A 27513-nucleotide genomic window follows, 5' to 3' on the forward strand; every position below is an offset into this window, starting at 1 on the left:
CGCTCGCAGTTATCGCCCTTAGCCCTTATTCTCGGCCTGACCGCTGTGCTCAAACGCGAGGCACAAGGCCACGGCGAAGGCAGTGTACGACCCTTTCAGATGTGCTGCCAGGCCGACGGGAGGAATGTGCCAGGAACACTCGTCTGGGCGCACCGTGTGCCTGGCGGCGAGAGAGGCGGGGGGAGCGCTGGCCTTGCGCTGCCAGGAACACAGCGGTCCGAGCCGCGGGGCAGGGAAAAAACAATCAAACCAACTCCCCAGAACAAAACACAAACAACCCCCAGACAAGCGCTCTCCCGGCGGCGGATGGCGGATGTTCGCAGCTGAGCCCTGGGGCAGGAGCAGCGCTTTGGGACAGAGGCTTCTCCACCGCCCTCGCCTGTCCCCGCGGCTCTCCGGGCACGCAAGCTGTCACCGGGGATGGCCGAGAGCGGCCGCCTCCGCTACCCGCGGAGGCTGCCCCCGCCCCGGCAGCCGCCGCCGCTCCGCGCCGCCGCTCCCGCCGGCCACCGCCTCCTCCCTCCCTCGGCAGGCGGGGCTGGGCCCGCCCCCGGGCTTCCCCCACCGCCCGCGAAGGGGAGGGGGCTCTGGTACCGCCCCATCCACGCCCCTCCCGGCGGAGCGGCGCCCGGCGCGCCCCTTAAAGCCGTTCCCGCCCGCCCGCGCGGTCAGTCCGCGGGGCCGCCGCCGGTCACCGCGGGGAGGCGCCGGGACGGGGTGGCCGCGATGCTGGAGAACGGCTCCCTGAGGAACTGCTGTGACCCGGGCGGGCGCGGCCGGCTCGGCTTGGCGGAACGGGAGGCGGCGGCGGCGGGCGCCCCGCGGCCCGCCTGGGTGGTGCCGGTGCTGTCCAGCGTGCTGATCTTCACCACCGTGGTGGACATCCTGGGCAACCTCCTGGTCATCCTCTCCGTCTTCAAGAACCGCAAGCTCCGGAACTCAGGTAAGGGCTTGACCCCCGCACCCTGCCCCGGCGGCGGCAGGGAGCAGCGACTGCCCGGAGTCCCGCCGCTATCCTGGTCCTCGCTTCCAGCTGTCCTGAGGAGCCCAGCCCGCTTGTCGAGTCCGTGCGGGCCGCCTCCTGAAGGCGGGAGACCAGAGCCCCCATCCGTTGCTCTTGCCCTGTAGTGTGTGCCGGGATCCCCAGGGGCTCAGTCACCCTTCCCAGCGCACCGCCTCTGCGCTCTCCTTGGGGTCCGTCCTGCCCTCCGTTAGAGAGCGCAGGTCGTTCCGTGGTTTCTAATGAGGCACTATGTGGTCTCTATGGAGCTCCCGAGGAGGGGAATCGGTGCCATCCGGCGACGAAAAGCGTGCCCAAAGTGGTCGGAGGCGTGAAGGAGGAGCTTTTAAAACTTGCTCAAGAGTCCTAAAGATACGGTGCTGTGCATGCGTGGGGAAGCGGCTCAGCCCGATCTCTGGAGTCTGCATCAGAGTTCACGGTAGTCTTCACAAAATCGCCTTCTTGTCTCCTCATCGCATATCCTTCAGACAGAACGTAACAAATAAAGTGGGGTGTTGTCTTTGAATTGTGCCTTTAATTTCTCCTTGTGTGTGCTAGAATGTTGCTCTGCGGTTTTTACCTGCTAAACTTACTGGCTTTATCTCCTCCTATCTGCCGGGCTGCTTACAACGTGTTTCAAACTACAAAACTCTGTAGTTTCTCACCAGCTTCTCTGGCCCTGATTGGCGCACGTCCCTCTGCGTGCGGATCCTACAGCCCCTCCGGCTCCCCGCGTCGATGGAGCCGACTGCTCCCTGATGCGCAGAGCTGGGCACACCTGCGCTCCGCTGGATGCAGTATAAAGTGCTACCCCCGAAACCGTGGTGTATCTACTATAGTTCTTGTAGTTTTTAGCTGTTCCCGGAACTCCTCATTCCTTCGAGTTCCCTCGTTTTGACATGCGCACGCAGGTCGGGATAACCAAACTTTGCTGGGAGCTGGCAGGAGTCCGAAGCACTACGTTCCCCGTTCTCGGAACCAGAGGGTTCTGCCATCGATCCTCTGTGTCAGCGGGTGCTCCCTTGCCACTGGGAAGGAGGAAGAGCTACTGGCTTGTTTCTCCTGGGGGTGTTGGTTTGGGGTTTTTTCAACCAGTGTCTCTTCCCAAGTGCTCTGTCGTGTTTCACGTGCGGTGACTAGAGCTCCTGCTAATGGGGAGTAGGCACTTGCTTTGAGTGAAATCGTGCTTAGGGGCAAAAGCAGTTTATGGAGGGGTAAGTCTTGCTCTCCCCAATCTCTGCACGTCTAGCTGCAGGCGGGGGATGCCGGCAAGCCCCGTTTACACGGGGCTGAGAGATCACACCCCGCCCCGAGCAGCACCGCACCTGAGAACGTCTGGAAGGGTGGTTTGGCTGAACGAGGGAAGACATGGGGGTGGCCGCGGCTAGTCCATGCGCTTGTGCTTGGTCTGTCCGTCCCAGGGGACAAGCCGAGAGAAGCAGAGCCGTGCCGGGGCCGGCAGTGCCGGCACGCCCGGAGCCGGAGCCCTGCGCGCCCCGAGCGGGACCGCGGCCGCCGAGCGGCGCCGGGCGCTGCCCCGGGGCAGCGGAGCGGGGCTGGGCTGGGCTGGGCTGGGCTGGGCTGGGCTGGGGAAGGGAGTCCCGCGGGACCCGCCGTGACTCACCGGCCCCTCCCGGCCCCCTCCGTGCCGGCGGAAGGCGAGTTCCCGAGGGATTCCGGGGGCAGGAAGCGCCCAGGGAACAGGCTCTCGCTGGAGAGGGCGGCCGGCAAATCCCTTCCAGGGAGAGGAAGAGAGGGACTCTCTTCTGAAACTTTCCCTTCACCCAGACAACAGCAAAGGGGAGGGTTTGGACTGGAAGAGAGTGATGCCTAGAAGAGTAACTTTCAAGATACTGATCAAAGTATTCTGTGGCTCTGTGGCACCCTGGGACTGCTGGGGAAAAAAAATACACCAAAAAAACCACCACAAAACAACAACAAAAAACCCCCAAACATAGTCGTTTTACCTAGTTCAAATACCTGCTAATCGCGATAATCCTTAATGGGATGTCGCTGACCCTGTCCCAAAGATCTCTTTATCTTTGATAAGTACTGTGAAAAACAGCAGGGAATTCTTTCTACATAATCTTCATAAGGTTAAATACCTTTTCAATTGCCAGTTCTTTGTTTTACGTCAGGGAGACATGACTCTTGGAGGTGAAACTGAAAGGGCATAGTTTGGTAAATGTCTACAGAAGTCTTTTCAGGTAAAATTTCTTAGGGAGGAAGCACAGTGGAAGAGGACTGGAAACTGATGTGGATGGAGTGATAGAGGGGATGGGAAAGTGGCAGAGAGCTAAGGCAGTACTTGGGAGCCCTTACAATTTGACAAAGAAAGAAGGAAACGCAGGTGGACTTGCAGGTTTCTATTCTGAGCAAATGAGAAACAATGTGTTTGTACTTGCGAGGGGAGTGAATGCAGTAGATAGCAAAATGGTGAGGGAAAACTGCATGAAAAGAGTGAGACCTTGTCAGAGAAGAAAAAGATGAAGTTAGGGGAATGGTTATGACAGGAAGACATCTAGATGTCTGAAGGAAGGAAGAACTATACATCATGAGTACTCAGTTCCCTTTGAAGAAGCTAATGAGAGATTTTTCTTGGATGAGAGTTTGGGACTTCAAATAAGTCACAGGTATATAAGGAATAAATTAACCAGTTCTGCCTACTTCTGTGGCACAAGAAGTATTCATGCCTTCAGAAAGCAATACAGGTCTTTAGCAGTTTTTCCAGAATTTATCAACACTCTTCTGTTCTAGACTTCACAGAGAGCTCTGATAACTGGAAACAATGTAGTTATGTATTACTGTCCTTAAAATTAAAGCATGACCAAAAGTAAATATATTCTAATGCTTTTATACAATGGGACGTGCAAGAATGGAGTGAAACAAAATGACCTATTAGCCATTGGGCTTGTACCCTATTATGTTCAGTAGGAGAGAAATAAAGAATAGATAGGATTGGTGTTTCTGGACATTGCTCATTGACTCCTCAAACATGGGAATTTTGCTAGCCTTACAACAGAATGATTGTTTCAGATCACACAGAAGCCTCTTTCTCACATTTAAATTTGGTTTTGGGGAAAATCTGTGAAGACTCTTCCAAGTAGTGCATAGAATAATTGGTATGAATCAACATGCTTCTCTTACATAACTGCACCCAGTCTTTCTGTGAGAGGCTGAGCAACTTCTGATCTCTGAAAGTGATTTAATTTGCAGAAATTAATGCTTTTATCCATTCTAATTTGGGAAGAGAGCAATTTCATCTAACACACTACAAAATTAAATAAAACTTTGTATGAGGAAATAATAAAATTAAATCAGCTTGCCTTTCTTTTTGAAATGTCAAATGTGTTCTGAATTTTCAAAAACAATTATTGATTTTGTGTGTCTTCAATTAAACATGCCCAGTTGACAGCAGCTTTCACATTGCTAAAATTCTGAAGTGTTAAAGTTTACATGAGCTCAACAACCACTGTTTGATGATCAAGTATCCTGAAGGTCCATCAAATAAATCAAATCCACTAGATGCTTTTAAGAACTTTGAAGATACTTTTGTATAACCATAGCTATAAACGTGACATTATGGGCTGGGGTAAGAACCTGGTAGGAAGCACTCTAGAAGGTGGCAACCAGCAAGCCATCTCCCAGAGGACAGAGATAAAGCAAACCATTTATACTTTATTGGCCCTAAAGCCAGCATAAAATCAGTGAGAAGTGAGAATTAGGTGCATTAACTCAATATCATTTCAAATAGTAATGAGGACTTGGGACCCTTTGACTTTTGGTTGAATATTAATATTAACCTTGGTGCATTGCCAAAGAATGCATTAGTGGAAAGTGGTATTTTTAGTGCATTTTGTCAGCCCTTCTCACCCTCTCCACTATTTTCCTTTCTATATATAACAGCTAACACAGCACAGTGAGACTCTAATTTCCATTTGAATAGCAAGGTGCTGTTGCAACACAAATTAAACCAAAATTCATGTTTCTTTTACCTGTAAGAGCATGGGTGTATTTGCATGTTTAGTTTTGTCTAATGTATATGTGGTTCTAGAGATGGACAATGCTTCTCATATGTACATCGGTACAAAATAAACAATCCTGCATGTAGAATTATAATATTGGTACTTATCTATATACTAAATAAACATGTTCAGCAATATAAGCAAGTCTTGTAGTATTTCTCCATGCTCTTTCCCTTTCCATAGACTCCGATCCACATCTCTGTGATGTATCTGAAGGTAAGTTATCCCCATTGTTAATTGCTGCTTTCAGTTATTCTTAATCTCTTTGACCACACCAGTTCTCTTTCCCTCCTTTATTCCTCTGCTATTATTTTTCCTATCCACTGGAGTACAGGATGGTTGTTTCCTGTGGTGGAATCCATCTCTTACAAAATGACAGTGGATAAACCTGTCTCTGAAACCACTTGGAAAAAATGTACTTTAATATCAGCAGTGATGCTGACAAGAACATATTTTGATGAGTAGATAATGAAATCCCACTCTGATGGTTTCAGCTTTTGTACTCCTTACTTCTTGAACTCTGGATCTACAGAATTCTTAGGTCTGGGACTGGGTGTGTTTGGCCTTCATATTATCTCTCACATTCAGCTTGGAGGTGCTTAATGCTAAGAAATTGATGGGAACATAGCTTCAACAATCACAAAAATTCATTGAACCCAATGCTTAGAATAAACCTCTTCTAACTCTTACCATGATTCAAACTAGTTTTTACTTTATTTTAACTTTGTGATTATTAGTTGCTTACTTAGAGTGGATATCTTTATTTATAGGATTACAATTGTAATTTAATTTGAATGGATCATTTCTCCACCTGTTGAGAGCTTTTGTGCAATATTAATGGGGAGTAATGTTTACCCCTCAACCTTTTTTTTTTTCCCATAGACAAGTCATATAGTTTTAGTTTCCTTCAAGTAGCTTAGAGGAAACTAAGTTACCGTTCTTTATTTTCCTGTGTTTTTTAAGCCTTTCAGGTCACTTATGCAAACTAAATTAATCTGTCTTTGCAGTAATGCAGATGAAGTACCACCAATACTCTCAAGAAAATATTAACATTCTATTCTGTTCTGTCCTTTCCTGGATGGACAAAATGGACCTGGTATGCCTGGAAGCCACATTTTCCTTTTATGTGGTAGCATAATATGGGTGACTGTTCTTGGTGCAGTCATTTGCTGATGCAGCTCTTCTTTTTCTTTTGTTACACAATTATTCCTTCAGTGCCTGACCTCATATCTCATGTTATTATACGCTATCCACTTTCTGGTCTTTTAGTCCTCAAGCAAAAAAAATCTTGACATGTCCACGTATCAGTAGACTCTCAACTTTGTATTATCATAAAATTTCATTAGTTCTCTTTGTGTTTTGTGATGTAATACTTCTGAAACAGACAAAATTACTTCAATGTAGGTTATCTCCCTCCGGTCCAACAATTTTCTTTCATCATTGTCCAGACAGTGGTAGCAACAGACTGTAAGTGGTACCCTGGTGATTCCAAAGCTAGATCTGTTTAGAGCAACCTCCCAGATCCAGAAAGTACAAGTCCAGCTTTTATTAAATAAAGATGATCAGATTAGTTGGTACAGCCACTTTGTATAAGCTCACATTGACTTTTATTTCATTTGTCTGTATATGCATCTTTAATTTTCCTATCCCTCCAAGCTTGTCTCTTCAGTCTTGGCAACAACTGAGATTAAGAGCCCAAAGATTTCTCAATTCATTCTTCCTCTTCAACAATTTCCCACCTTGAATAAACAGGTTTACTGTTCTTATTAGTCCCTGATTTTCTGACTTATTGCGAGCGCCATTCATGCAAAAAGAAACAGCATTTGTGCAGCACTATAGCAAACGAGGAGGAAATGGGTAGTAAAGTGTGAGAGCACCACAGCTGCAAGTGAGTCATGGCAACACTACTCTTTGGGATGCATGTGGGAGCCAAGCTCTGAGGGAAATCAAATCACTCAAGCCTGAGAGAAATCTGCACTTCCCTACTGGCAGTGAGGACTAGAGAGCATTTCAGCCCCTTTTTACAGGTCCCACATGTAGCTCTCAATACTATCAGAACACAACACTATCTCTGAGATAACAGATGTTAAAAAATTCCTGCCATCAAGTATATTCAATCTTTCTGATATTTTTGCTTTATTATAGACATGCTAATTCCTCACCTGCCAGCCTGCCTTATCCCCAAGACCACCATTTTTGTTCTTATTAAAAAGTCTAGCAAAATCTTTCTTCAAACCAGGAGCCATTTTAACTCAATTTTCAGGGTCCCCTCCTCCAGTAACTTGTCTTTCCTTTCCTATTTTTTACTGTGCTGGAAGGGCATTTTCGTCATTTTAGAAGTCTTTGCAAAGTCAAAGAAGTTTGAGGGATGTGTCAGTTTCCATTTTATCCATTTTTGCTCTCTCTGGCAGTTTTCTTTGGTGGGCCTGTCTTTTACTTCTAGCCTCACTTCTTGCCCCCAGTATCCTTACTGAAACAACTTCTTCTCCGTCTAGATCTGGAACCTTTTTTTTATATTTTTTCCCTCTTTTGGATGCAAGTTACAGAGAATATTTTTGTTACTTTAATATGAAGAAATGCCAACCTTCTTCCACATTCAAGTCCCTAAGCTCCTCAATACAGTTGATTTCACTTTCCTAATTAGCTTCTTTTATTTATCAAAATGTGCAAGTCCCCTTCTTAGCTATGCCTGCTTTGTTTATTCTTCTATTTAATTTAACCAAAATAATCTCATCTATTTTCAATGCAACCTTATTTTCTATGGCAGGCTCTTCAGGGATGTCTTTGTTCTTTATGAAAACAAAGGCTGAGGTATATTGGCAAATTTACTCTGAATTGAAGAAATCTTGTGGGTGTATGTCCAGAACTCAGCTGCAATTTCTGTGTTTATTTTCCCCTTTACGTATGAGGGCCTGCATTGTCCTGATGTTAAATCGTCTCCATTAGTGCTTTCCTACTAAAAGGAAGGTGTTCTCATCCAATTTCAGGTTTCTGCATTCTTCACTGCACATTGTCTTTACAACTCTTCCCCAATGTAATTTTGGCTTTTACCGGGATAGCCTCTCTCTCAATCTGTCTCTTCATTCTCCTTCTCTTATGAAGACAATAGACCTTTTGATTGGTATTTCTCTTCTCTGATCACTGGTGCAGTTCCATTCTAACAGAATTGTTTCCATAAAGTTTAATTTTTATTTCTCACTGGGTTTTGATCTCCTATTTTATTTTATAAGTTCCTCACACCCTTTAACTGACTCTACTGCTTTTTATATTATCACTCTAGTTGAACTCCACAATGATTGAGCTCCTGTTTTCTATATTTTTTGCCACCAACTTCCTGAAGCCAAAATTCCCTTGCCCTGGGTGGTAAATGAAGAAACTATATGGTTTCTTCTCAAGCTCTCTTCCCATCTCTCAACTTCAAGTTCTTTTTATTCATTCTGCCAGCTTGGATTGCAAGCTGGTATCCCATATGCTTAGGTGAAATCTGTCCATGAAGATATGAAGCCTCTCCCCAGAAAATACCTTCAAATGATCAATACTCCAAATCTTTCTATATAATGTCTAGAACTATTCAGTCATGTGCCCGTGACTCATCCCATAATTCTAATTATGCTTCTATTCTCTTCTTGGAGAGGAAACAGAATAAGTTCATCACCAATTCCATGCTCTTTTCTGTGGGACTTGGTTCAAACAGTAAGCAAATGAGAAAATAAGTCTTCGAAGTTACTTCTGAAATAATAACTCTAAACTTTGTTAACATGTAATTCCCAAAGTAGAAGAGCAAAGTGAAAAGCCAGTATTATTAATTTGCAAAATAAGAAAATTTCTGTGACAAAGGAGGTGAATCTTGCAGGTAAATTTAGAAAAAAGTGAAAAGTGGAAACCTAAGGTTGTTCTAGAAGAGAAAAAGTCTGAAGGATACAGAATTTTAAATTATTTAAGAAATAGAAAGTTTTTAAGGTAATTATGATCCTAGAGGGATTGAAAGAAGTATTTAGGAGTACAGAAACATCATAAAGTAAAAAAAAAAAAACAAAACACCAACTTCTCTCTCAATCTACATCACAGGGAATGCTGTTTAGGGTAAAATTGCAACTCAGTGCAGGTTATTCTGCAGCCATAGGGTATTTTGTATCTTCCTTTGAAGCACTTAGCAATATATTATTGCCAAGTTATACTTGTTCTGAAATATCATTTATTTTTATTCTGTATGGTAAGTATTTCATTTATTGATAAGCAAAAAGGAACTTTATTGCCAAGATCAAGTCCAAGATACTTTTATTTTAGAATGTAATATTAAGTCCTATTCCACTTAATAAGTGGAGCTTTTGGTATGCTTATCTTTAGAGGAAACAGAATGATAAGGATTTATTTGAGCTGCAGAAGTATGTTTTCCTGAACTTGTAAAGAAGAATCTAAGGGTGTATTTATGTCATGTATTTCATTTGGCACAAGTTCACTCTACCCATGTTTCAAGGGAAGGAAAACCAAAGGATGCTGTTAGTATGATGCTTTTCCTGCAAGACTGTATTCAGGCTCCCTTTAAGGCCTAGTTTAACACAGTCACACAGCTTTTGCCTTTTCTTTTTTTTTTTTCAGCTCAGAGCATGAATAAGTTTTCTTCATCTCCTTGATATAACCAACATAAATGTACTCTCAGATACAGGAAATTAGAAGGAGCTCTTAGCAGCTGTATTATGGCAGTTCCAGTGTGTCTTAGGAGCACTCCCTTTCCTGCCAGCTCTCTCCTGGACTCTGGACTGACATTCCTTTTGCCAGACTCACTGACTGCATGAGGAATGACCTCTCTGCAGTAAAGCTCTATTCTTGGATGGAGCAGCAGAAGCAATTCATGGTGCTCTTTGGTACAATCCGCCAGAGCTAAGAGACCAAACCTCCCCACAGAACACTAGGACAACTCATTTTAAAAGACTAATTTTTTCATCTATTCTTAGCAGATATATATTCACCAGATTACTTTAATAATTGTGTTGAGGATGTTATAGGAGACTACTCTCATTCCATTAAATCACTGACAACCTGTTCTCTGCCTCTAGGAGTAAATTCTACTCCTACTCCAATTCACATCTATTATGAGTACCACTACCTTCAGATATGCTTCAGATTTTGGCTTCTTAGAAGTTATCCTTTACAAGTGCATATTGGTATCTTGACATAAGCTGGCAAGTACATTGCCTTGTTCCCAAGAATACATATGAAAACAGCCATGTTATCCTGAGCTGATAAAACCATTTTTTCATTTGCAGAAAGGAATGCTAATGGTATTGCAATTTTCATCTTCCTAAAAATGAATCTGAGCAGTTGTTCTGCTTCTTAACTTTCCGTCTTGATAAGTGTATAAAATGGATTTCCTGACAGCAAAATCCCACAGAAACATGTATAAATTACTGTGTGTGCAACACTGTGGTGTGTCCTCCCTAACAACAGTAGCTGCTTTAGAAACTTCTGTTTTACTTTTGATTTCCATAATGATAAGCACTGAGCTGTATCAGAGTCAATGTTTTCCTGACATTCCAGCTGCATATGGGGCAGCTACATCTTGACATGAAAACAGATAAAAACACCTTAAACACATTCATCAAATGACTAAACTCCTGATTGTTGAGATTCTTTTTAAATTATTTATTATTTGTAGAGGTATTTGATTACACTGTAATAAATGCTGCTTAAATTATGTCTGCAGAAAAAACATAACCCTTCTGACAGCCCTACTATTTTTTTTCAGCTGTGTTTTATGGACTTGGATCTGTTTCAATATTTAAACACCTTATGAAGATGATAATAATTTATATGACTGTTCCATTAATACTGTCATCTTTTTGCTATAGAACAACATCTGCTTACCTATTGGTTTATATTGCTGTATTTGCTCCATGTAGGCAATAATTGCTGTCAGAAGATAGCACATGCAGCTCTTGGAACTAATAGTCTGACTAACAAGAAATATATCCACTTGGTATCCCAGCCCTTGTAAATATAATTATGTTAACTAATTGTAAGTTTAGAACTAACAGCAAATTGTAAAATATATCACTGCAAAGAAGACAGGAAGCAATAAGTGGCATCCTCATGTCTCTATGATGTGCTGCAATACTGCCAAAATTCTCAGTGTCCTCTCATTCTAAAGACAGTTTAATTTTTCCAAATAATTCAAGTATTCACATCATTTCATTTGAGTGCAAATAGGGAAAAGAACCTTTTGTGAGATGGCTGTCACCTATGAATATATGTAATAATCAATCTAGGTATTTTTATGTCCTACTTTTTATTCAAGTAAAAATAGCCTACTTTTTGAATATTATCCACACAAGTTTAATGAAAAAAAGTGTTCATTCAAGTGCCCATTCTGCACAGATTCTGTCTATGGTGAAACTCATTGGAGTTGTGATCCTTAGGACTTATAAAATATGTTCTTAGAAGTAGTCAACTCTAATCAGATTTTCTACTGACAAATAAAAGGCTGTTTTATTAAAACCTGCTACTTTTCTTCAAGACAAGTAAAGACATGCAAATGGCATAGTCACTATGTGCCAACTGGGAGTTGTCCATCCCTCCTTTCTGTGAATTGCCTCTTAAGGTTCTTAAGAGTCTTGGAAATATATTCAAGAGACTAAACATTTCAACCCGCTTGCTTGAAATCAGTTGTTACTCACTGGAATGCACAGTAATTTTTGGATTGTTAGAGAGGAAAAAATTTGATTAATAGGGGACTGGTATCTTTCTATGCCTTTGTCTTGTTATGTTAGCAGTTATGACAGAAAGAATATTTCAAATTCAAACTTCCCTGCCACAAGTCAGATAGTACAACATTATACTCCAGGTGTTTTACTGGCATAAAGTATAGTGTCAGAAAGTGTTGTGCTGTGGAAATTTAGAGCACTCCTACTCAAGGACAAGAAGTCTCCCTGAGATATTTTTAAAGTGACTGCAAAAGTACTTGTTATTAGATTCACAGGTGGGGTTAGAGCCCATAGACAAAAGATTACTTTCTGAATCAGTTTTCATATTAAGCAAGATTTTCCTTTCTTTTTTAATTCTTCCCTTTGCAGTCATTAGAAGCAAAATATGTAAAATATTAATCAGATGTTGAGGCAGGCTTTGTAAAAGGATGGTGTAACCATACTGACTTGCCTAGAAAAATTGATCTACTGGTAAGTGGGTTGAAAGAGTTTGTACGATTTTACCTGTGCTTATGGTGCTGGGTATGAAACCTCAACTACACAATCCAGAGTCTAATTGCAGCACTGGACATCTGTTATTTCAAAGTAGAAGAAAAGGTAACTAATTTGAGGTTCTGTAATTATACCTTTGGTTGGATAATCTAAAACCAATACAATCTTCTTTAGTCACTCTTATGAAACACCTGGTATGCTAGGACCATAAAGACTGTAAAACTTGCTGTGCAGCCAGCTTCCTGGTTAAAGATGAAGCAAGAATATCTGCTCTGCTTATGGAGGGCAAACACAATAGTGAAGTAGGTGAACAAACATTCTCATGTAGTGTGTATATATATATATATATATATATATATATATATATACACACTACATAAGAATATATACATTAAAGAAAAAATATAGTGATTTCCATTTGAGCTTGGCTTAGTAAAAACTATATTGGTTCGCTCCAGTTTGCAAATGTATTCATGGAGTAAAAGAGATGTGACTCAGTAGGTTAGGCAGACAGAAGTCACCCACATCTCTCTTTGGGGTCACAGGCCACTAGGTTGCTCACTGGGGTGAACTAGCCAGAACTGCCACAAAGAGCTAGTCTGAGGGGCTGGTTGCAGTCAGTTCACAGTGCTCAAAGGTCATCAGAGGAGATTATGGAACAGGATTCTGCAGCCAGTGTAAGCTGAACCTAGTAGGTGAGGAGGAACATTCTAGCCTTGCTAAAGACAGTGGAAATTGCTTTCTGAAAATGATTTTGCTAGGAGCTGCTGCCTCCTGCTTCTTTCTATGCAGCCCTTACCACACTCCACGCTCCACCCCACCAGAGTTCTGTACCTTTACCTGTCTGTAGATTTACTGGTCTGGTGATGTATCTTGGTACAGGTTCCCTGTTTGGCTCAGACCACTTTGTCCAGTCGAAGATTGTTCAAAAAATTCTGCCATCACAAAGAATTTAGAAGCAGAAGTATAAGAAAAACAAAGCCCCATCTATTCTACTCTGTACTGGGGCCTCTTCTTCTGACAAACAAGTCTAGCTTATTGTTAATGACTATGCCTGGTCTCTGCATCCACAGTAACAGGTATGATCTTAAGTTCCCTCTTCTATTAGTAGATCAAGTAGACCCCTCATCTATTGCAAAATTGACAGCATCTTGCCTCTATTCCCTAGTGAAAACAGAAAATATCCTGTACACTGATTCCTTACTGGAACAGGTCAACCTGAGCAGTTGTTGAGTCTCTGTGGCTGTAGACAGTGAAAGGCTGACTGGACATGGCCCTGAACAACCCACTGTAGTTTATCACTTTTTGAATGGGAGGGTTGGATTAGATGAACTCCAGAGATCAATTCCAACTTTCATGATTCTATAGCTGTATTGGTTGCATGCCTGTCACCCCTCATTTACCTATCTCGGCAATATCATGGTTTGCAGGCCCAGCCACAATAGAGTTGTTGTCTTGTCATTTTTCAAGGCTTCTACTGTCTCTCAGAAAAGACCTTGATTCAGCAGATGATCATTACACACTTTGTCTGTATTGAGTTGGAACACAAAGCAGCTAATACTTCAGAAGAGAATACACAATCATCTTCTGTAAAAGCATTTTATTTATTCATCTGTTCACATGCTGTTTAAAAACCTGTGAGTATCATTATAAGATGAATCATGTCACTGTACTTTGCTTTAAGACCTTGTTTCCAAAAGAAGCAGATGGCAGAGACTGGCAACAGCTTCTGAAGATATTAATCTCCCTATGCATGTACAGTAATGAGGCCTTCCAAAAGCTCAGAAAAGAAAGGGTAAGGCTTTTCCTTGCTGAAAGGTTATAATGGCCATTCTCGTTGAGTATCATCTATTTTCTTCCTTGATGAAACAGGAAACAAGAGAAGAAAAGAAGATTATAAAGAAGAGATTCCATAGGTTGTTTAGAAGCACTGGCAACTTGACAACATAAATGTTTTCCAATTAGATGTTCCATGTACTCTATTTACTGCAGCATATCAGGTCCATTTTATAAAAATCCAGGATCCTCCACTGTGTCTGGGAGTTGAGCATGGGAACACCCAAAAGTACATAGGAGGAATAATGGGCTTAGATTTGGTTTCCTTTAGCAGATGGAACCACTTGACATGTATATGCTTTGCACGTACTTGTCTTGGTAGCTGTCACAGGCTACAAGTCCTTCACCTGCAGCCCTATGGAGCAGTTGAGTAAAGCACTGAGGAGACTGCCACTTGCATGACTTAGGTTCTGTAAGTGGAGATCCCAACATTTACACTGGTCAAAGAGTTCTGGGCTGTTTAAGATGGTCTGCAGGCCTAAACTACAAGATGCACCTTATCATGGCTAATCAAATCTCTTGAAAAATTGCTCCTGATTGTGTCCCATAGTCTCCAATAGTCCCAAATTTTATTCACTTCGTATATCAGCCTGATAGCCTGAGTATCTTCAGTAATATCTTAAGCCTTGTATTTTAAAATATAACTATTTAATGTTAGAGATTTGTTGGTTTGGTTTTTTTTTAATTCAACTCATCTGCTAGCAAATATTAAAATAGAACAAAACACAAACCAAACAGCTTAACAAAACAAAACACGGTTTTATGTTGAACGAAATTATTTTCATTTTTCAATTTCCTGTCTTTTACATAAAAGAAGGTGGAAGTTAAGTTATTCTAAGGACTTGAGCAATGTTTTGTTGCAGTAATAAAGAAAAAACCCAGCATAATTTCCTTTGACACAAATATGGTTTAGATACAGTAGCAAGGATGAAAGTAATAATAAAGGTGATGGAACAAACTACTGTTTCACCCAATATAAATTAAAATCTGTCAGGGCATAATGAAGTTTTTTTGCAGAGGTTTTGGAAGTGAAATATCCTTCCTTTGTTTGGTTCCACATTTCAGTCTTTTGTAGTTGATCTCGAACAAGTTTTGGGGCAGGTTTTTCTTGGTTTCCTTAACAAAGCAACATCCTATAAAATGCTACGTATTTCACCTTTTTTTCTATGACATGCAATATAATGCTGAGACACTGAATAAAAAGTTATTAAAAATTATAGGTCACCCAGCTCTTTATAGGATCTAACTAGATTGCACCTGTTGTATTTTACAGCTTTTCATGTTAGCCCCTTTGTCAGCAGTAAACGAGTTTTCATACTTGCAGTTGTACAAGTAGGTTGCCTATTCTTTCTTGTTTGAAGCAATCAACAGCTGTGATTACTTCAAGAGAAGACAATTAAGCTGATATGTATGGGCAGATACAGAAAACAGGGCTTATTTCAGGAACCAGTGGAAAAACAGTCTGGTTTTGTTGTTTAGTGGTTGTGCTCAGCAATCGGAGCACAAGGTTCTGAGGCGGGGCTGCCACTGGTGCCATGGTGCTAAGCCTCAGAGTGAATGTCTTGGCTTCACTCCTGGTGTGACCTCTAAACTGAAAAAGGGGCGATTTTAAACTAAAGAGGGTAGACTCAGATTAGATATTGGTAAGAGATTCTTTACTGTGAGGGTGGTGAGACACTGGCATAGGTTGCCTAGAGAAAATATGGATGTCCAAACCCTGGAAATATTCAGGGCCAGGCTGGATGGAGCACTGAACAATCTGATCCAGTGGCAGGTGTCCCTGCCCATGGCTGGGGGGGTTGGAACAAGAAGATGCTTAAGATCTCTTCCAACTCAAACATTCTATGATTCTGCAAGCCTATGATTCTCTCAGCAACAACATGGGCCTTTTCCATCCTACACTATCCTCAAGGCAAGAGCCTGACTTCATTGTTAGGACATGGATACAAGGGATCTCCTTTAAGCCTGCTGAAAAATGCAGCTCAGTTTCAGATGGCTGGACACACAGAACGAGGCACAGCTAGACTCATACTCTGTCTTTAGCAGTAGATGGAAACAGGTACTGAGGAAAAAAAGAGAACAAAGCATGAGAACCCTGCATGTTGGGGGTTCTATATTACTACAACTTGTGATTCCTTCCATCTCAGAGAAGTTCCTAGATCTAGTATGGTATGTTTGTTAAGTAACTTTCAAATGTAGTACTTCAAATAAATAAGTAGTACTTTCAAATGTAGTACTTCAAATAAAAGTACTCTTACAAGTACTTTTCTAGTCTTGCCTTGAACACAAGTAAAATTTTTTCCATCTGCAGAATCTGTTAAGGATTTACTATCTAATACAGCAACTTTTGTTTGCTTTTAATACAACCAGCCTTATGAAATAGCTCCAGCTTTTCTATGTGCTCCATCTCTCAGCATCAGTAGGCCACTATGATGTTGTCTGGGAGAAGAAAGCTGGACCAGTGCTGCCACTTTTCCCAGAGGATGCCTAACAGAGGTGGTATTATCTAATAGAGAAAAGTAAGAGCAAGGTTCGTGATCAGTGTCTTGGAGAGTTTCTGCACCTATTTCAGTTTTCCATCTGTTAAATCATAAGGAGGATTTTTAAACTTCTTTCTGGATGAGCATACTGATAACAAACACTCTACAGTACAAGTGGTAACCTGTGTATTCTGATTCTAGGCTGAAATTCTTGAACATAACCTAGAAAGAGGCAAGCACGCTAACCCCAGAAGAGCAACAGGGCTGGTGAGTAGGGCACTCTCTGGGGACTACGGGAGACATAAACTCAAGTCTTTTTCAAAGGGTTCTTCTATCATGGAATTGTCCTAACCACTAGGCAACAGCGAAATTTCTAGTAGTTGAGCCTGCCTCTTCTGCTCCCCCTTTTCTCTCTGAAAATACCCAGTAGTGGGAAAGTTCCTGCAATCCCAGAAAGTATCAGAAGCCCAGGAAAGTATTTATCACCCCGCAGAGGGAGTATCTGATTAGCGATCAGCATTTTGCTTCGGAAGAGACGGCCCGGGGCGCGTTGCTGCCGCCCTGCTCGGTGATGCGCTGGCTGCATCTCTGCCCTGGCTCCCGCGCTAGGTGGCAACAGAGCGTCACCGCCGTGCCAGCAGCGCCAGCGGAGCCAAACTGTGCCCAGGCATTACAAACCTCGGGCCTTTTCACTCGGCTTTCAACAGCACAGCACTTCTGCACCTGCAGTCTATTGGCAAACTCAGGGCAGCAAACTCGCAGCAAGGACTAGAGCTCCCATATTTAACCAGAGGGAGAAGAAGAGTGAGCATGCAGAAGAAGGGGAGGTTTTGTTGTGGGTTACATTCATGTCTAGCATGCAAGCATGCCAAGATCATGATCTCAGAAACAGCAGCGCAGCTTAGATACGTCCTTTCAATAAATCAGTGCCTGTGTCGACAACTGAGAGATCTGCCCAATAGGCTTAAAATTCACCTCCTGCCAATGTAGCTTCCAGCATTAACTCATAGTTGCAGATGTAGGGACAAGAACACAGTCTGCAAGTCACTTAGCTTAGTCCTTTTTACATGCTAAGATTTGTTCTTGTGAGTCTGGCATTCTTCTTCAGGCCAGTCCTGTTTAATATCTTTGTCAGTGATCTAAACAAGGGGACCGAGTGCCTCCTCAGTCTGTTTGCAGACAACACTAAATTGGATGGGAGTGTTGATCTGCTGGAGGGCAGGAAGGCTCTAAAATTTAAAATATGCTGTTCTAGTGGAAATCTATTTCCTGTCCCTTTCCCTTATATCAAAGTCTGCAGTATACCTCAGTAATATCTGAAATAATGAAACATAACTGCAAAAGAGCATATCACTGCCTTTAAACTGTCATATTCAAAGAAAACAAACACCCATCTGGCATTTATTTGGAGCATTATGTTACACCTTCTGTTAGCAACACACTGTTGAACATTATACCAAATTAACATGTCTCAATGAATCAAAACTTACCCTAGGTCTTGGCTTGTACTGTCACAGGGAATTCAAATGTCAATATGTGAAAGATTTAATTCTCTGCTCCACCTGCTGCTGATGCCATAGATCTAAGAGGGTAATGTCTGTATGCAACATAGAAAAACTTGTTAAACAAATGTGCAACAACCAAAACACTACCAAAAAAAAAAAAAAAACCAAAAAAAAAACAACCAACACCATCATATATAATTAAGCATTTTCATCAGTTTAAAACCAAAGACAGAAGAAAAACCTTGAAAAAAATAGTTTCTCATTACAATTGCTTCTGTTTTTAGTAGAGAAATTAAAAGTCAGTTATCTTTTCAGAAGGCAGATGCTTAGCCCTTAAAAGTTTTGGCCGTATCAAAAAGTTTGTTCTGCAAGTAAATTCCTACAACATCAAGTCATATCAAGATTACAAGAGGATGTGACAGTTCTCTTTCTCCTGTTAGTTGTAGCAAGTAAACCAATATGCAGGAATGTGTCATGAAACACCTATCTAGTTCTGTTTCATCCAAAGTCAATATCAGAACTCATTTTCTTTTTTATGCATAGGACTATCAGTGTTTAAAACAGCACAGATGATCATATTTTTGAATACCTGGCAAGACATTTGGCTTTCAGTAGCTACTGCTTGTAATTAAGAGGTCTCTCCACTCCAGTGAATAAATGAACATACCTCACTCTCTAATGAAACTATAATCTGAGAACAAAGTCAATCAAGTAAATTCCAGAAGCAATTATAATAATTCCAGATAGATGAAAATTCTGTGCTTTCTGTTTTGTTACAAGCATCAGAAAGTTACCTCTTTAGTTACATTATGAATGTAATTTAGGCTACTCTAAAAGCCCTGGGTTAGTTGTGTCAAGGAATATTTACTTTCTCCAAGCATATAGACTATGCCTAAGACCTTTGATTTCTCAAAATGTCAATTCTTTATGTTTTATGAATTAGGAAAGTTTCTCTCTACTTCTGTAGATTATTCTTTGCAGTAATAAACATTAAACCTAATTCTGCAGTCATCCACAAAGACAGAAAAATACCATTGGACCTTACTTTGCAGTGCACAGTGGGAACATTCAACCCTGTAAAAAGCCATAGAAGTGACAAATCACCTGAGGTCTTTATAGATATTGGACCATTTTTCTTCTCAGTTGTAAACTAGTAAATTAAGTTTTTGACAAGTTCCTTGCTCACTCTACTTATTCATTGCACCTGGAATTTTCAAGAAGACCTAAATTGCACTCAGAACTTTGAAAATATCTTGCTAAATGTACTTTACAGTTTATTTCCAAATGCGATTGAAAGAGATCAATGCCCACTCTATTTCAACGGAACAATTACATTTTGGGTAGAAGCTGATGATGGAAGGCCTTAGAGTTGAAATTAATCTTAGTGCACACACTAGACTAAGTTCTCTTTCTCCAAAAGGCATTCTAAAACAGAAGAAAGAGTCTTTTTTCCTTCCTTCTTTCTGTCCTTTTTTCCTTCATTCCTATCTTCCAACTTCCAGCTTCTGACTTCTCTATCTTCTAATGTCAGATACAGCAATGAAAAAAAATAAGAGAAATTCTTTTTGCCAAGATGTAAATATATTCTGATAAAGACACCTCCGTTCTTTTGTTAGTTTTGTTTTTTGTCCTGTTTACCACATGGCTACAAAAGGCCTTCACAGTCATCTCATCCTTGCTGCACAAAGGGATCAGCTTTATCTAGGTCAATACTGACTTGTTTTCTATTTTCTTACAATCTTCAATAGCAGACTCCAGCCAAGTTGTTCCCACTCTTCCTTCTTCTTGCCATTAAAATTTTTTTCTGTGTCTACTTTGAAACTTCCTTGTTGTGCCTGAAGCTTGCTTCGATTTGCAACAATCATAGGAATGGGTGATATCCTTCCTGCTTTACTTATTTGAAGTTATCATGACCCACTCAATCATCTCCCTAATTTGTTCAGTCTTTCCTCACAAATCATCCAGCTGCAGCTATGGAAAGACTTGTGTAGCTTTTTAAAAGATATAAAACAGGATACTAAATATATAACAAGGAACTATCTAAAAGAAGTTGCACACCGTTCTTGAGATGGGCTATATTTCTGAGGGTACAGATGGATAATCCTGATTTCCATTGAGTTTACTTGCTGTTGTGCATGGTGGTCCCCTAAAGTGTATGGGAGAAAGACAGCTCCCCATTCCTTAATTCAGGAAACTACAGGTGTAAAGCAGGTAGAGAAAACAGAGTAGATGTGGAATCCTGTCATTTTTTATGAGCATATTTCTACATGGTTGTTACCTTTATGAATTCCAGTTAATGCCATTCTTAATATGACATAGAGAACTGCTTTGTTAGTTGAGGACTAGTAACCTCCGAATTTGTAGAATGGAGCACCTAACCGCTCTTTTCAAAAAAGGATTTTGTTCCATTGCACAATTTTTGAAATTGCTTGGATTTTTCCATCAGTTCATGCAGTCAAGGACTTCCAGGAAAGAAAAAGAGAATGCAAGTCATATACAAAACCTTACAAACCATATACATTTTATTTTACCTAAATGCCAAGAATTCAAAGTTAGTACCTCAGTACCTCTATCTTCTAGAGTGAAGTTCCTCAAGAACATTTTTCAGGAATATAGTTTCCTATCTCAATAATTTAAAAAAAACCCCTTAGATACAATGTCAGAAATTTCAAACTGATGAAAAAGAACACTGGTTAAAGAGAGAAGATAGGGCTCAACCGATGATATTCCCTGAATATCATCAACAGAAAATATTAATACCTCCTTTTGCATGAATGGAATTTTTCTTTGTATAATTAAATATGACTTTCTGCAGAGGGTGGTGAAGACAATTCACTTTTCCTTAGACAATCCATAAATAACTGCAGTATGGCTAGGCCATTCATGCAGAAAATATCTATTCTACAGAGTATTGTGCAGCAGAGTATACATAAAACAACACATCCTTCCAATACCTATAGACCTAGTCTTTGTATATCCTTCTCCTTTATGCTTGTGAATCCCGTTAGCATTCCAGTGATAGGTTAGAATGGCATAATGGCTTACTTATCTGGCACAATTTAGACTTTTTTTAATTTTATCAATCCAGCTGTGGAGTTAGCTGCACTTAAACAACTCAACATGTGCTTACACAATGGCTCACTGATGGCTATGTTTATTAAAGATAAAAAGAGCAAGGAGGATATAATCCAGTCACCAACAGAAGATTTGAAACATCCTGTTGCTGCAGATATTTCCGTGGTGTTCCAAGTTGCATTGCAAAGTCATTTCCCTGTTGGTCCTATATACCAGCTGCTTGCTGACATCACCAATAATTTAGCATTGCAGACATCCAAAATAATGCAACACTTTTCTTCTTCTTTACAGCTATGCTTGCTTTCAGACTTATGCTTCTGTATTTTTCTTTCCTTCCAGGTAATGCATTTGTGGTGAGCCTAGCTTTGGCTGATCTGGTGGTGGCCTTGTATCCATACCCACTGGTGCTCTTAGCTATTTTCCACAATGGATGGACACTGGGTGAAACGCACTGTAAAGCGAGTGGCTTTGTGATGGGACTAAGTGTAATAGGCTCTATTTTCAACATCACTGCAATTGCAATAAACAGATATTGCTACATATGTCATAGCTTTGCCTATGACAAAGTGTACAGCTGTTGGAATACAATGTTGTATGTCTCCTTAGTCTGGATATTAACAGTAATTGCAACTGTGCCAAATTTTTTTGTTGGCTCTTTGAAGTATGATCCACGCATCTATTCATGCACGTTTGTCCAAACTGCAAGCTCCTACTATACAATAGCTGTTGTGGTCATTCACTTCATCGTCCCTATCACCATTGTCAGCTTCTGCTACCTTCGAATTTGGGTTTTAGTGCTTCAAGTTCGAAGACGAGTCAAGTCAGAAACAAAGCCAAGATTGAAGCCAAGTGACTTCAGAAACTTTCTTACCATGTTTGTTGTTTTTGTGATTTTTGCCTTTTGCTGGGCACCTCTAAACTTCATTGGACTGGCTGTAGCCATTGATCCTACGGAAATGGCACCAAAAGTTCCTGAATGGCTATTCATTATAAGTTACTTAATGGCCTATTTCAACAGCTGCCTTAATGCAATAATATATGGTCTTCTTAATCAGAATTTTCGGAATGAATATAAACGAATTTTAATGTCACTGTGGATGCCAAGGCTTTTCTTCCAGGACACATCCAAAGGAGGAACTGATGGCCAGAAGAGCAAGCCTTCTCCAGCTTTAAACAACAATAACCAAATGAAAACTGAAACCATTTAAATGTGTAATAGTCAATACAAGAGTTTGTCATGGAGAAAACCAAGATCGTAATTGTAATGTTCTGGTCATTCCTGCTTAATTCTGGGGAGTTTCCACTTGGATCACACTTTATGACTGGAATACTGTCTTCATAGTAAAGCACATTGCTCTGGATTAGTGATTTATAAAAGATATTAATTGAAAACGTGTTTCAGAGCAGGTGGGTGCAAGCTGATTTAGTTCTGAGAGCTGAATCCTGCTTCCAAACACATGAACAAGGTATTTTTTTACTTCAGCGAGAGTTTTGCATTCTTTATATAAGATCAGGATTCATTTCTTTGAAGATGTAGTGAGTCTATGTGTTCAGCAGCTCATCAAAGCTCTGGAGTGGTATTTTCCTCCCTTCTCTGTCAGAACAGAGGGTGAGAAGACACTGTATTTTTCACACATAAGCCAAACACTGCATTTCTGTGCATGTACTGGTGGCAGTAATGATGACTTTGAATCCAAATTTGTAAACTGGAGAGAAGAATATTTGTGTAAAAGAAAATATTAACATTAGAGACTTTACTCACATGTTCTTCATACTTAGATACATTGAGAATGGGAATATACTGTGTCTACTTCCTTCATCTTTCATGGTTAATTTTGTGGCAGATTGGTTGATTTCTCACAGATTTACCTTACACAATATTCTTCCTTTAGAAAAGATTGAAATTTCATTGAACTTCATTTATTTACTAAAATATCTATATAAAATGTCATTTGATGCACTTTAGCAGGCCTTACACATTTGTGACAGACTGGAAATTACAGCATATGACCTGTGATCATCTGGAGTGGCAACTGGACACTAGACAGGATATCCTAGATCATCTCAAATGATGCTAGACCAAAAGAAGAAGCCCCTTTGAGTATAATGGTAGCTGCTATACTTGACTCACATGTCTACATTGAATCTCAAACAAAACCCACCGCTGGTGTGTAACCTGCGACTACCTTCAAGGTTCCCTGTAGTGAACACATGTTTCCTTCCATCTGTGATGATAAACACACTTCCAAGGATAAGATTAATTGCTTTGTGGAGGTGCTGGTCTCCTTTTAGTGACTTTAAAAGCAGCTTTGATTAATAGTTCAAAGACCTAATTTTAGAGAGGGATTTATCTTGCTTAATTTGGGATAAACCCAGTGTAGATGTTTGCAAACAATCCATTTTCTAAATACAGTAGTTCTTAGAGTCATAGGAAATTATTCCTTTTCTTTTGAAACAAATATCTTTATTGATCAGGGGAGCTGATCAGCAGAACTCAGTAACAATACCTTCACTGACTATAAAAAAGATCAGGTTGCTCACACACACATTTCAGGCAAGGACAGGTCATCTTAATTCCATAAATAATTTACCTACACTTCATATTTGCATTTCATAAAATAAAAAATTGTTTTCCACTTTATTTTTAAACTCAGCTCAACTTCCAGCTGGATTTCTGCTTTTCCAGGTAACAAATTGTAACAGTGACTGTGCAGATCAGATTACAATTTGGGTTATACTCCAGAGCATCATAGTAATTTACACAATGTGGTTGTACTATCTCTAAATCAGACTAGGGATCTGTGCACAAGCACACAGTCAATGAGTTTATTTTATCATTAGGCTTGACATGCACATTACTCTTAGCATTTCTTAGCAGTGCTGTACAGGATAGAGGAGCTAGATTTCTGGTAAATCCATGTCAAGTATTGAAATGGGACAATGAGGAATGCAGGTTGCTATTACATTCCAGTTTGGGTTTCCTGACCTGGATATTATAAAAATTATTTCTGCAGTAATATTAATTTGTACAGCAAACATACTCCTGAAGCCATAAAGATGTATTAAACATCACCCTTATGTTGCTAAAGTGATAGAAGATTATCAAAGAATCACGGTATTTTAAATGTTCTATTAGCTTGCCAAAAACCTTTTTAAAGTACAGCAAAGTAACGAATGTGATTATTATTTTAGCTGCTTTCATGTTCTTCACGTGATTTCTGATAATCTCAGAAGGCCAGCACCCTCAGATTCATACACTGGTGAGCTAAGAAGCTGAAAATTTTGTGCATGTGGGTAATGAAGAGATAGGACAAATATAACCTCATGGCAGAAAATAAAAGTATTGTGGGTAAAAGTAGTAATCATTAATAACTAGGTTTTACCTGAAGCATAGTTTTGTAAGTCTGAAACAATTTTGATATGTATTGTCTTTTTCCATGATGTCCACAGCAAGATATAGAACAAAAAAATCAATATTCATGTATATCTACATGTAAAATTTCCCCCAGAGTAAATAAGGAGCTTCAGGAGTCTCTGAAACTTGTAGAAGAGGATATAAATTTTGATTACTGACAGGCCTGCTTTTTCTGACTTCTGAGTAGTCAAAATTGTGACTTGAAAGTCAAAATTGGTTGTCTGACTTATAGATGAATTATTATTAGAAATAAGTTGATAGACCTTGGTTTATCTCTCACTGGAATGAGTCAGAATAACCCAAAATTATCAGGTTAGCTCCATAAAATAAATTTAAATGTTGGAACCATTTATTTGGCCACAAAAATGAGCTGCTATCACTCTCAATACTCATGAGGAGCAGACTTAACATTTGTATAAAGTCATTTTACAAATTTTATCTGCTCGTTAAAAATTAAATGTCACTTTCAGAATCCTTGTTCTGATATGTTCCCAACTATCCTAAATGAAGCTCACACAACTGAATCGATTCACTGAGTCATGGAATGGCCTGGGTTGGAAGAGACTAAAAAGATCCCTTCGTTTCAGCCACTCTGACATGGTCAGGGACACCTTCCACTAGACCAGGGTGCTCAAGGCCCCATCCAGCCTGGCCCTGAGCACTTCCAGGGATGGAGAATCCACAACTTCTCCAGGCAACCCATGCCAGTGTTTCACCATCGTCACAGAGAGAACTGTTCCAAAATTGGATCTTTCCTCACAAGCAATGGAACATTTTTGGCACAGTGCTAAACTATTAGGTGTGGATTTTACTACCACAGCATTACCTGAAAGGGGTCCCCGCACTGCATGGTAATTGTAAATTCAACTTTGCTATTATTGTGACAGGTACTGCTACTTGTTGAGTCCTGATGTATGGAAAATAACCCATGCCTGTTAATATAAGTTTTATACCATGTATTACTGCAAAATACTGCATTTGAGTTGACCTGGAAATCAATCAAATCCATAAAATTTAAATTTTCCTGTAAGTCAATCAAATGCAAAAAATTATATTTAGATGACTAAATGCAGCTCTCAATGGTGAAATTTCTTTGTGTAGTAATGTATATTTCTACCTACATCAGAAGCCTTAAATTAGTTTTCCCCCTTTTCTTACTTTAATTCAAAATCCATTTCCCCAAAGTTAAGTTTGAAGGAAAACTGTATAAATGCACTATTAAGAGAGTTGATGTGGTTATAGCATGATTTGAAAGTATAGTCAGGAAGAACATATCAACTCTGAAAAGATTTATGCATCTTTGAGGAAATTATTACTTTTGTTATATAAAAGTATTTACACCAGCATATCTGATATAGGCACTTTAAGAAAAAAGAGGAAATAAGTCAGGTAGACCCTGTATCCTGCACAAGGTAACTAGTGGAGGAAACACTAGGGCCTCAGGGAAAAAGTCTGTTTCCAGAAAATGTGGAGTGTTTTCAAACTTTTAGTGTTACCTTGATTAAAAAATGCTGTATTTTCTGTTAATTAAAAGAAGTAAATGTATTCTAGAATTGTTCTTACAATACATTTCAGATTAGAAAAATGCTTACTCCCAAGTAGATGGGTGAAGACCAATTGTAAATTCTGTTCCAGTAAAGAGAGAAGTGGAGGTCTGGTAAAGTCTAAGTGAGACTGAAACAATGCATTAGTCTTATCCTGTCTCTCTGTGCTAGTGAAAATATCACTCTCAAGGAAGAATTAAAACTAAAGGCACAGTCCTATTACTTTTGACTTTCATGAGATTTCTCACTAAATTATTGACTGAATGGAATAATTCTGCCTGGCTCATTCTAGTAGCAGAAATATGTTTCTGTCTCTCCACTTCTTCCTTTAAGAACATACTTGGATAAAACTTATTGCTTTCATTTCCCAATTGTATTTTAATGAATTGCACCAGTCTGGGAATTTGCCAATGAATAAATATTTATGGAAGATTGTATATATTTATTAATATGTATATAAAACAATTTTGGTCATCTGAACAATTTGTTGCACTTAAAGATGTTTACAGAGTTAATGGAAAATGAGGAAGACAATTTATTTTCAGTCATCTATTGAAATGTTGTTAGTTTAACTGGATCTTGCACATCATTATTATCTATAATAATAAATCAATATTTTACCTCAAGTTACAATGAGCATGCAGTGAGACCACTATGAATGTCAGCTAAGGACACACAACTGATTCCTTTTCATTTTCTTGTCTTCATCTGAGAAAATAATCTAATAAGATAATTTTTTCAGTCTATATTTATAAATACTTCCAAGGCATAAAATTAGTCCGGGTTAAGAGAATGAAGGAGCTGTGAAAAATTGGGTACTCCTAATTTAACTGGAGTTGGAGGTTGAACCTGGAGGTGATGCACTCTGTGACCCCCCGGACTCAGTCACAGAGGTGGAACTATCCCATTCACTAACTGTAGAGACTATTGTGTTCAGCCCTGGGGGTTTTATTCCTTGTGGATAGCTGGGAAGATCCTATGGAATATTGCTGTGATTCACTTACAGAAGTTAATCTCAGGGCATTGCACAAGCAAAGCTCCAAATAGTTCAGTGGCTGCAGAATGAAGCCTTGAAAGGGAGAATTCCTCTTTGGGAGAATGAAGTAGAGCTAGCCACAATAACAGCATTTTAAAAAATAATAATTTATGTCTGAAATATGTACCAACTAATTTTACTCTTCTGTAAACCTACTGACGTTCCCTTTACCTACAGTCATGTGATAAAATCAACTAAATGCATGTGAATTGACAGTACAGGCAATTATAAATTAGGTCTGTTGATGCCAGATGTGTTTGTTTTACAAACTAACGAACAGTGAGGTTTGTTCAAGGAAGAAAAAAAAAAAAAGGAGGAAAAAAAAGAAGCCTGTGAAATCAATTAATGTGACTAAAATTTTAAATTTATTTTGGCAAATAACCAGTTTGCCTGTATTTAGCATA

General features: G+C 40.0%; 1 protein-coding gene across 1 annotated transcript; it reads left to right on the forward strand.

Moving 5' to 3' along the window:
- The first annotated feature begins 689 nt into the window (after positions 1-689).
- On the forward strand, positions 690-26699 carry MTNR1B (melatonin receptor 1B). Its single transcript, XM_021544992.3, has 2 exons — positions 690-943; positions 21454-26699. The coding sequence occupies exons 1-2, from the start codon at positions 727-729 to the stop codon at positions 22320-22322; spliced, it is 1086 nt and encodes a 361-aa protein (XP_021400667.1). The 5' UTR covers positions 690-726; the 3' UTR covers positions 22323-26699.
- The last annotated feature ends 814 nt before the right edge of the window (positions 26700-27513 follow it).

The sequence above is a fragment of the Lonchura striata genome, chromosome 2 (genome assembly GCF_046129695.1).
Source record: "Lonchura striata isolate bLonStr1 chromosome 2, bLonStr1.mat, whole genome shotgun sequence".
In the NCBI taxonomy this organism is placed as follows: domain Eukaryota; kingdom Metazoa; phylum Chordata; class Aves; order Passeriformes; family Estrildidae; genus Lonchura; species Lonchura striata.